The sequence below is a fragment of the Mustela nivalis genome (genome assembly GCF_964662115.1).
Source record: "Mustela nivalis genome assembly, chromosome: 2".
Lineage (NCBI taxonomy): Eukaryota > Metazoa > Chordata > Mammalia > Carnivora > Mustelidae > Mustela > Mustela nivalis.
Window position 1 is genome coordinate 104,788,392 of NC_139021.1, and position 12,074 is coordinate 104,800,465.

Consider the following 12,074-nt stretch of genomic DNA (forward strand, 5'->3'; position numbering starts at 1 on the left):
CCTCAGAATTTGATGAGAAAAATGAGAGTCTGGGGAAACAAAGACGGGAGGCAGTCAGCAGTGGGGACGCAGAAGTCGGGTCTGTGAAATCCTCCCCACCCCCCCACCCCGGCCCAAGTTCCAAGGTTCCCGGGAGCCAATGCAATGAGGAAAACAACGCCAGTTACGTGGTTCAGCATCTTGCCTCCTAACGATTCATTAAAAAACAGAAACAAAAACTTGGGAAATGACCTCTCTCTTCAAGGAATGGGACTTCCTTTTGAATTCTCTACTATTCACAAAAAATAACTGAAAAAGACACTCTGTTGTTACTGGCTTTGAACCATTTAAAAATTGAGTGCTAACTGCCAGACTTATGCCTGTGAGAAGCTGTATAGATAACAGGACCAGATTTCCATGCAAGTCCTTTCTCACTTGTGATACAAAACAATATGTGTTACAGACAGGAGAACATTCAGTTCTCTATCCTCTCAGAGCTACAGGTTAAAAACAGAACTCCAGGCATGCTTCCACGCGCACACGACCCCACGGCTGTAGAGCCCTTTCAACTCGTCCCAGGATCCATCAGTCAGCCATCAGGCTCATCGCAAGTGTCCTGGGAGTACCGTTCTATTTCCATCACGCCACCACAGGCCACTGAGATCTGGAAAAGCCATGGACATGTTACAGCCCCTCATCTTCCTTCATGACAACCTGGGAGTCTTGAGCCGTCCTCTGCTCAAATAATAGTTCACAAAGGCAAAAAAATGGAACACGCTGTTTTCTCCACAGCTCTGTGGGAGGTTAGAGCAAGAGCTCTCAGAGGGCTTCTGAGACTCCCCAACTATTCCTTGCCTTCCAGCAAAACAGACTCTCCCAGAAGTAGAGGGCATTCTTAGAGAGATGCAAAAAGCACTAATCGTAAAGGAAGAGACAGATAAATCAGACTTCCTGAAAATTAAAAACTGTGATCCAAAAATACAACTAAAACAGCAGAAGGCAAGCCATAATGGAAGAATCTATTTGCCATCTAATAAAGAGCTTGCATCCAATATAAATATGAACGCATATAAATCAGCAAGAAAAAAGGCAGAATAACCAATTAAAAAAAGAAAAAAGGACTTAGAAAGCCTAACCAAATGGTCAACCTACACATGAAAAGGTAGCCAATGTCATTAGTCAGCAGAGAAACACAAATGAAAACCATTCCAAGATACTATTATATCCATACGAAAATAGATAAAATTAAAAAAAAAAAGAAAATAGATAAAATTGAAAAAGGTGTGGAGTAACTGGAACTCCCTTAATTGCTGGCGGGAGTGTAAATTAATACAATCGCTTTGGAAAACCACCCAGCAATGCTAAATGCTGATGATCGTATACACAGGACCCAGCAAGTTTGCTTTCAGGGCAGAAATACAAGCACAGCAGCATTCTGCCAAACAGCCCCAAACTGGGAAAAAGCCAGTGTCCACTAACAGCAGCCTGGATAATAAGCCACAGTGTATTATACAACAGATAGTACACATACCACAGTGGAAAAACCACCACGATAACAACCAGTTTGGGCCTCCCAGGCATAGCGGTGCACAAGACAAGCTGGACACAAAAGAACACACATAGCAGGACTCCATGTCTATGAAGCTGAAACGAAGGCAACAACAAGCTGCAGTGATGGGAGACGGCAGAGTGGCCATCTTGTCATGGATGACTCCGTGGAGGACCCAGCCCAGCGCCCCGAGCACCATAACCGTCATGTCTTTATCTAGATGTACTTAAGTCAGAGGTACAGTTTTGTAAAAATTAATCGAGTTGTAGATTTCTGACTTGTGTACTTTTCTTTTTGACTTAGGTTTCAGGAAAAGAGCTTCCTTAAAGAAGAGGGCTTGAGGAAGATGAAATAAGGCCTCGCCCACCGTCGCTGCTTTAGAATGGAGTCAGCATGGGGGAGTTTCGAGCTGAGGTTCTTAGAGATGGCACAGGAATCTATCCTGCCAGGGCTGTTCTAGCATCACGTTGGAGAAGGGAACACATATCTGGTGACTGGCTTTTATTTTCCAATTATTTTCCCAGAAACTGCAAGAGGCATGAAGAGAACAGCACGAGAAAAGGCGGAGCTCATACATTAACAGAGCACTGGCGAGCTGAAGGAACTTCCCGAGGTCATGGGACCCAGATTTCCACCTTCAGGGAGGATCATGTCGCCAATCCCAGACGAAGAGGACCGAAGTTTTGCAGGAGCATGGAGAGACAGTAGGTGACTTCTGACCCACTTAATTCTAACTTGATATACCAGTTTCTAATTATTGGGAGGCATTTGTAGCTAATTTTACGTACGGTGTATCTTAGAGGAGCTTGTTATGTTGCTTCCCAATGTTTTTTAAAATCCTCTTTAATCTCTTACTTGGTAAGAAATATGACAGAATGGACCATTTGTAATATTCCAACTTGCATAAGAGCTATGCATGGTTTCCTGAAGTCGAATTCCTCAGTATGGTGTCCTGCCTTCTAAAACAGTTTATTTGGAAACCAGTGTCACAGGTATTCTGTTTCACAATCATGATCTTAAAACGTACTTCATCCTCACAACAGTCTGTAAATTCTCTGGTCACTCTCTGCTAGGCTGATGAATATTCACATTAAAATCATCAACTATCAAACACCCAAATTCCTGCTCACTGAAACCCCAGTTCTCAATGGGTAGTCAAACCCCTGAAGAATAATCTGCCCCATATTCTAGTGGGTAAGTCCTGAGCGGAAAAACAAACCCAGTTTTGTAAGGTGAGCAACAATGGACATATTATAGAGTCCTTCAAGGATGAAAAGCAGTTAGTGAATAAATGACCCACAACACTGTTACTACTTGTGAAAATGATCCGCTCAGGTTATACATGGGATGATGGTTCATTTTATGCGTCAATTTGGCCACACCATGGGAGCTAGGTCTTTATCATTCTAGATGTTTCTGTGAAGGTTATTCCTTAGATGTGATGAGCATTTGAATCAGTAGACTCTGGGTGAAGCAGACTACTCCTCCTTGGCTGGGCCTTATCCAATCAGTTGAAGATTAAGATAAAAGAAGAGGTGCGCCAATGAGGAAGGAATCCTGCCTCCAGATGGCCTTTGGAACGAAGACTGCAACATCAACTCCTGCCTGGTCTCCAGCCTGTGGACTTTCCCTACAGATTTCAGTCTTACCAGACCCCAAAATGACATGGCCAACTCCTTAAAATAATCCTCTCTGTATATATAATATACAGTATACATTAATAATACAATACAGAGTAAACATATACAATGTACATAAAGTAAATGTATATATATCCACCCCACTGATTCTGTTTCTCTGGAAAACCCAATTAAGATGAATGGCTTATAGTGTGAAAGGAACTTTGGAATATCTTCGACTGGACTCCATTGCATTTTTGCATCAGAAAAACAATAAGCAGGCGCCTGGGTGGCTCAGTGGGTTAAGCTGCTGCCTTCGGCTCAGGTCAGGATCTCAGGGTCCTGGGATCGAGTCTCGCATGGGGCTCTCTGCTCGGCAGGGAGCCTGCTTCCCTCTCTCTCTCTCTGCCTGCCTCTCTACTTGTGATCTCTGTCTGTCAAATAAACAAATAAAAAAAGAAAAAAAGAAAAGAAAAACAATAAGCTGCATGCTAGCAGGTGACCAAGCTCAATGTCCCACCTGGGCATTATTCCCTGCCAAAGTAAATGACATGGAGCATAAGGAACATATCAGAAGAAGCCCAACGGTACCCATAATTAACATATTTCTCACCAAATATCACGACCCCAGGAAAAATGTGACAAACTGATTAACAGTCACGCGACCAACTTAAAACTCTCTTTTGCTTAACGGAAAGTTTCTACAAAGGTTCCCCCTTTCAAAAACAACTTCCCAAGGTGATCTTCTGGTTCACTCTTGATAGCTTGGCCTCCTGCCTCAACTATTATAAAGCTGGAGTTTTTTCAAGGGAACCTGTAATTACTCAATCAGACACCTGCCTCCAGACAGAGAGTAGGCTGCAGTTCAAGCAATGTCTTTGTGCCAAAAGACACACTTTTCTCCAGTTGGTTTGATTTCAAGAGGAGTATTTATCAGAAATCTCAGGAACAGAATGGGAGAGGAGAGGATTAAGGAAAGGACAATGACAAGCCAAAGAAATCCAAAAAAAAGGCAAGGGTTGGGGAGATCACAAAGGCGTTTCCTTGACCATGCTCCAAAAGTACAGTCACTCTTGTCCAGGGGGAGACTAAATGCTCATGGGCTTATACAGAAGGAGCCAATGTGCTAAGCATAATATAAAAAACAAAACAACAACAAAACACAGGGTTTATCACTGTTTTTAAACACTGCATTTAAATGAATTTAAAGGAAAGCAAAAAGTTCATTAGCATGACTTACCTTGATGTGGTTGCTCCTCCAATCAACAGTGGAATCTTTATAGCCAACCTCTCCATTTCCTTGGCAACAAAAATCATTTCATCCAGGGAAGGAGTAATGAGTCCTGATAGGCCAATTATATCTATTATTTCAAAAAAGAAAAAAGGACAGCAAGAAGGAGAATGAGAAAAAAATGTAGAAAAGTATGCAAGATTCACTTTAAAGCCTTTGTAATAAAGACCATAAGACCTCATCTGAATTCCCAACTTCTAATTGTATGACCTCTTTTCTGGGGAGTTTCCATTTATTTGTTTGGCTTTCAGTAGCAAATACGATTTGTAGTTTCAAGTTGTAATAATGGGCTTGCCACGGTTTGCGGAAGTCACACAAATAAAATATATTGTTTATGATTTCCCAGACTTGAACATGTCACAGTGTCTGAAGAAACACAGAAATGATGATACCCAGAGAAAAATCTAATGTGACCCTGTAATAAGAATCCTGTTCCCTTTTCCCATCTTCAGAGCTAGGAGGAGTTTCATGGGTACCTATTCACCAATTCAACCCCCACTACAAACGACAGTGGAAGCCCCCCACCCAGGAGCTGGCCCCTGACAGTCCGAATGCTCCAGCGGTCCCACGTGGACTGGGGCATCCTCATACGCTGACAGACACACGCCGGGGTTGAGGACATCCAGTGGAAAGCCCAGAAGCACAGGTGGACAGTACCTGCTTTGTGATCAAGAGCAGCTTTCAGGATCTTGTCACAGGGAGTCATGACTCCTAAATCAATAACTCTGAGAGACAGAAAAGAGACGTGAAGAAATTAATGAGAACCCATCAGAGACAGAGCAGAAAGGAACGTTTACTTAGCTGCCAAACACTCATCTAATGGCAACCGGAATCCCCAGGACATGCTCACGAAGCAGTGACAACCATCACAACCATAATGACCACATATGAAGTCCTTACCACATGCCAGGTGCTATGCTAAGACTTTTAAAGCAGCTTTATTGATACAGAATTCACATGGCATAAAATTCACTCATTCTAAGTATACAATTCAGTCATTTTTGGCATATGACATTTTTTTTTTAAGCTCTGGTAAAACATATAAAACTTCATCTGCCCGTTAACTGGTAAGTTAAGACTGTTCCCCTGTCATCAAGACCGAGAAAGCCCCCACCATGCCAATCATTTTTAAAATTTAAGTTTATCATGAGTATGCACTTCATAGCATGCACTTTCACTTCTTTCACAATGTCATTAAAATAGGCAAAACAACTTTTTTTAAGGTTTTATTTATTTATTTGACAGAGATAGAGAGATCACAAGTAGGCAGAGAGGCAGGCAGAGAGGCAGACAGAGAGAGGGAGAAGCAGGCTCCCTGCTGAAGAGAGAGCCCGATGCGGGGCTCGATCCCAGGACCCCAAGATCGTGACCTAAGCAAAGGCAGATGCTTTAACCCACTAAGCCACCCAGGTGCACCAAATAATTTTTAATAAAAAAAAAATTAATGCTTAACAATTACTATTTGACACGGTATCATCTGGTAACAGTAGCTGCTGGGCAGGAAGGAGCTTTGCTTCTTGCTATATACGTCTTATACTGACTTGTTTGCTCCCGTATCACTTAAATTTTTTTTTTTGACAAATAAATCAGCACATGCAGCCTCCTCAGTAAAAACCAAGACAATTTTAGATCAACGGTAACTACCTTCAGTATGTGACTAGTGACCTGGTAGAGGAAATGCTGCAGGTTTTAATGCTGTGGCACCAGAGGTTATAAGAAGAATCAGAACACACCATTTTCTTTCTTTCTTCCTTTCTTTTTTTTTTTGCACACTGAAAAACTCTGGTAATTGGATCTTTTGTGAAGCTATGACTAAGTATAGACTGTTGCATATAAAACTAAGCAAAACAGTATATTACATTTTTAAATTTAAATTCAATTAGTGTATTGCCTTTAAATCAAGACGAAAAGGCATACCTTTCAAAGCCCACTGTATTCAACATTGTATATATACTTTTAAAAATTCCATTAAAAATCATCAGTATGATAGTAAGAATCAACTTGCTCTCATTTTCTTGTTTTAAGCAATGTCTCTTTCAGGAACATCTTACGCATGCTTGCTTGGTTTGAGGACAGTGAGGAGAGCTTGTTGCTGGACAGAATGGGGGGAAGAAGGAAACGGTAGGCAGAGAGGTCAGAGGGGGAGGAGTCAGCATCTTAATGGCCACTACTAGTTCAATTTTCAGAATATTAAGTTTAAGATTTCTTTCTTTCTTTCATTCTCTCTAAGAGAGAGAGAGTAATTGGGGATGGGGAACGGGAAAGGGAGAGAGAGAATGTTAACCAAGTTCTGCGCCCAGTGTGGAGCCCAACATGGGGCTTGATCTCATGACCCTGAGATCATGACCTGAGCTGAAGTCAGGAGTCAGCCACTTAGCCAACTGAGACACCCATGGGCCCCCTATTCTTAAGCTATCCAAATGGTGCTTGAAGCACCCCAGGACGGTGATACCTGAGCTGAATTTTGAAAGAATAAGTAGGTATCAGCTAGATGAAGGAAGAAAGAAGGCAGGCCAGGAAGAGACTAGCACTAAGGGTCCAGAATGAGGACCCAGCTGGCCCTGAGGAACTCTGGCCATCCCTGCCTTCCGTGGCTGTGGCTCTGCTTCCCATTGTCCCTTGCCATTGTCCCTCACCTTCCCTGCCACGTCCTGATTCCACCACAGCTCCATTTTCTGTTCCCCTGGGCTTTCCCTTGTCTCCCTTCTTCACCTAGAGCCTGATGCCCCATGTCCACAGGCCACGTCTTACATACATCCTTATATTATGCCACATGAGAAATTAAAGAGAATAAAAATAAATGTTATAAGAAAATGCTGGTTTTAAAATCATCTTTCTAGAATGCTTATAACAGCTCTGAACACAAGCATTTAATTTGGGCTTTTATTTTTTATTTTTAAAGATTTTATTTATTTATTTGACAGAGAGAGTTCACAAGTAGGCAGAGAGGCAGGCAGAGAGAGTGAGAGGGAAGCAGGCTCCCCGCAGAGCAGAGAGCCCGATATGGGACTCGATCCCAGGACCCTGAGATCATGACCGAAGGCAGCGGTTTAACGCACTGAGCCACCAAGAAGCCCCTAATTTGGGCTTTTAATTCAGAAAAAAATGTAAGCTGCCCTCGCTGTTTTAGCAAAGGCATCCAATACGATCTAAGAATATATACAATTTTAAAAATACTGTAATAAATAAAGTCCCTTTTCCTCTCTGGAAGAATTAAAAGGGAAAATCAGAGCCATGTATCCACATCCATTCCGGGTGCCTCCTGTCTGCGGTCCCTGGAAATGAACTGAACAAAGAATTTCGTTTCTGACCCTGCAATTCACAGGTGCTACCCCCAGATGGCAGTACCCTACCACTCTGCAGTCCCCATGGACCTTTTCCAATCAGCTTAACAGTCTGTTTCCATTTCTCCTTAAAGGGCACCTGGGTGGCTCAGTGGGTTAAGCCTCTGCCTCGAGCTCAGGTCATGATCTCAGGGTCCTGGGATCGAGCCCCACATCGGGCTCTCTCTTCAGCAGGGAGCCTGCTTCTCCCTCTCTTTCTGCCTACTTGTGATCTCTCTCTCTGTCATATAAGTAAATAAAATCTTTTAATTAATTAATTAATTCTGGAAAGTCTCCCTTTGAAAAGTAGTAAGTTGGGCAGAGAAACTGGATAGCTATTTTTTCCAAAGGAGACATAAGAGACCAACCTGTATATAAGAAGATGCTCAGCATCACTAAGGAGCAGGGAAATGCCAATCAAACTCATAATGGGATATCACCTCAAATCTGTTTGAAGGGCTCTTATCAAAAAGATAAGCAGTAGGGATGCCTGGGTGGCTCAGTTGGTTAAGCGGCTGCCTTCGGCTCAGGTCATGATCCCGGCATCCTGGGATCAAGTCCCACATCGGGTTCCTAGCACAGCAGGAAGCCTGCTTCTCCCTCTGCCTCTGCCTACCACTCTGTTTGCCTGTGCTCACTCTCTCTCTGACAAATAAATAAAATCTTAAAAAAAAAAAAAAGGTAAGTGGTAACATGGGTTAGCCAAGAGGTGGAGAAAACGTTCTCACCACAAGAAAGAATTAATTATGTGAAGCTGGTGGTTGTAGCCATCATATGGTGGTCATCAAATTGCAACATGGTATAGCAAGTCAATATCTTACACTTACACAGTGTTACAGGTCAGTTACATCTCAGTAAAGCTGAAAAACCAGAAAACACACAGGCCCATACACACCTCCCACCCCCACACAGACCCCAGGATGAAAGCCTATGAATAATCATCAAGTGAGCATGTGTGGTGGACAGGAGAGACTGGATTAGTGTGCCCCTGACTTAGTACAGCTAAATGCGCTAACGTGATTCCATTCACTCACAGCTATACGCTGCTTAATTTTCACTCATACTCTACATGTACATTAACAACCACTTATTAAAATATAAACAGGCCTCTGTTATTGTTTCACCAGATCCATATTTTTAAAGTACTAGATACAGGATATCCAATTTTAAAATTACTTTCGACATGTCCCAGTTTTTCGTGGGGAAAAAAAATCCACATTTTCTATGTAATAATTAGTGAGGAGTATATTTAAAATCCATTCTCATGTACGATTTGATCAGAAAGCATTTTTGAATATTTTAAATTATGTAAGAGGAATGTTAACTGGAATATCAACATTAAACAGTACAGTTAAAGTTGTTGAACTTTTGAACTACAATCAATACCTTAAGATAAACGGACAGAGCAGAGTCCTGACTTTTGGAGTCAGAAGCCCTGAGCACATTATGGTCTGCCCCTTGTTGGCTGTGTGACCATGAAGCAAACACTTAACTTCTCGACACCTCAGTTTCCTCGTCTGTAAAGTGAGAAAGACAGTAACTGAAGCAAGCAGAGCAGGATTAAGACCATAAAATGGAAGGAAGGATGAAAGAAAAGAAAGGAAAAGAAAAACACCAGGAAAAGAAGACAGAAAGAAAAAAAAAAAAACAATGCTATGAAAGCACTGTCTAATTTGTGCAGTGGTAAACAAATGTTAGGTGTTGCTAGACTCTCAGTGGATCCGTCCCTGAGGTCTATTCAAATTCTCAAATTTATACACGCTACTGTAACACAGAATCTAATGCGTCATCTCCACAAAAACGTCCTCTGTCTAGACAGAATGATCATCTTGAGTCCTCTTTACTCTTTTTTCCTTCACAAAGAAGAAAGTTCTTACATTTTATGAGATTTAGTGCATCAATGGTAAAGAGCCAGGAACTAGAAAGTTGCACAAGGATTTGATACTGGATCGTTTGCTAGACTCACTCACTAGCTGGGTAGTTCACCCCAGATCCAGAACCACACACTCCACCCCAGATCCATCTAGAACCCTGATGCTCAGCAAAAGCATACAATTAACTACATAAGGGAGATTATCCGGGCACTTTTCTGCTAGCTGACGCCATAAAAATTAAACTGACCAGAAGGCCACATGTTAGGAGACACAAGACCCCAAAGGTGTCTGACAGGATAGAAAACAACTGCACATTCACTTGTGTTTTTATATGAGGAATAACTACAGTTTCACCAGAAGATAATTCTCCAGTTGGACTTATGAGCGAAGATAAGCAGACTTCCAATGCACAAGACAGAGGGCTGCATGTGCTGGAGGAAAGCCTCGGGTTTAATAAGCAGGCTTTCACGAATGCTGACATTCTATACTCAGAGCACCCTGGAGAAACGCCACAGTTTTCCCTGGCCTCTTATGATGTCTCTACTGGAGGAAAACACATTCCTAGTGTGACTCTCCTAGCTACTTACCCATTTTTCAAAATAAAAAATTACAAATACAAAAAAAAATTTATAAATTGCTTTAGAAGGTTTACCTACAAACTACTTTTTTCAACAGCTGCTGTCCCATGATCACAGCTGACTATGTACTTGGCTATTTAGCCTTATAAACAGCAAATTCCTTGAATTCTTGAGAAAAGTCAACTAAACCATTTTGGTGTCACTAGTACAATGTGTGGTGTGTAGGAGACGATCTACAGACGTTCGCGAGCTGAATTCAATTTTAACTAACTGCAATGAATGCAAACCAAAGCCAACGACATGGGATTTGAAACCGTGAGACAAGAGTGGAGGTGTCTTGTAGATTTCAGGAAGCAAACACCTTATCCAAATACTTGTTTTATGGGTGAAATCTCATTACAACCACCTCCCTGGTATCTCCAATACATTTATCATTGAAAAAATAATACATTCCAAGAACAATATTCCTAGAATAGGAATAGAGAAGATAGTGCTAAGTGTTCTGACAGCGGGCAGGCAGCTAAGGGAAACACCTGTGAAGACAGAGGCCAAAAGGTGTGGTCCTGACCCAGCTCCTCCAACCCCAGCCTTCCAGAGTGCCTGGATGCATTCAATTGGCCTGGAAAGCAGAGGTGGTTAACCAAGTTGAGAGGAGGGAAGGGCCCAATGGGGACTTGTTACAAGACAGCAGGGGACGCCTATGAAGGGCACAGATGCCCTGCAGCCACGGCTCCCTGCTTCAGAGATAAAATAGCACATCGGAAAGAAGTCCATTGGATTCAGAGGAACTGGTGGCCAGACATGGACCAGAGAAGGTGTTCGTTCTATTAGGTTTCTGTTCACAAAGAATATGCTAAAATCTGGGCAAAACATACACTTATAATAGGTCATCAGCTCTCACACAGAAGTAACTGAGGGCTGACTATTCACTACAATGAGATATATCACCCAGAGGCTTTTCTTCTATACAACATTTCAAAATCTAGCTTCATCATTTCCAAGAGGGATGCATGGTCCTGCTCTAAGCAGAGGGAAGAGAGAATTGTACAGTCAAAGCCTTCTTATAAACCCCACCGAGCCGAAGTCTTCTAGGATCTCAGCTCTAAAACATGGCAGTTTACTGAGAAGAAAAACAGAATATGCTCCATGCCACTGGCTATGGGCAGGAGCCCGATGTTTCATTAGAGTCTTGGCCCAAGGTCAATCCTCAAGAAGCTCTTGGTTGTTCTGACTCTGCTGGAATAGCTTTTACTGTCCTTTTTGTACTTACCACACAGATCACAGATTAATTACTACCTTCTTTCATCTGAAAAGATGGTTCAACACAGAAAATGTAAAAAACAGGAAACAGAAATTAAAAATCACCTACAATATCCACGGCCATACCCTACCCTTTCTGACCAACAAAGAATCAGCCTGTTAATGCTTTTATTTTTAAATATGAAAGGGGTTTGAAAGAGGTCAGTGTTAACTCACCTGAAGTTATTGCAGCCAAGGACCACACCGACTATGTTCTTGCCTATGTCATGCACATCGCCTTTCACGGTAGCCAACACGATGGTGCCCTGATAAGGGTCCTAGGGAGAAAGCCACACAGCTGAGCATCGCCACGCTCACCTTATAACAGATCCCCTAATTTCCTGCAGCCAGACAGGTGTTGGCACGAAAAGCCCTGTCATACAAGCGAGACAACCTCAAAAACAGACCTAGAACCTAGGTCATGTGCTCTGTCAGTAGAAAGCTGCTGGCCCTAGCTGTTTGAAGGAGGCCTGCCTCACTGGTTAGCCCAGGGAGCGTCAACCAGGGCTTCCATCACCTCAAGGAACAGGTTATGTCAACTACAAAACAGTCCTATAGCTGA

At 42.4% G+C, this 12,074-nt stretch overlaps 1 protein-coding gene across 8 annotated transcripts in view; it reads right to left on the minus strand.

The window, feature by feature from the left end:
- Positions 1-12,074, minus strand: part of MTR (5-methyltetrahydrofolate-homocysteine methyltransferase) — a 107,135-nt gene that overhangs the window by 21,465 nt on the left and 73,596 nt on the right. For all 8 annotated transcript variants that reach the window (XM_082721313.1, XM_082721311.1, XM_082721312.1 and 5 more), the window contains 3 exons: positions 11,690-11,790; positions 5,096-5,163; positions 4,388-4,508 (listed from right to left, as the gene is read on the minus strand). In XM_082721313.1, the coding sequence (XP_082577439.1) occupies positions 4,388-4,508; positions 5,096-5,163; positions 11,690-11,790 (290 nt within the window). The remainder of the gene's footprint in view (positions 1-4,387; positions 4,509-5,095; positions 5,164-11,689; positions 11,791-12,074) is intronic.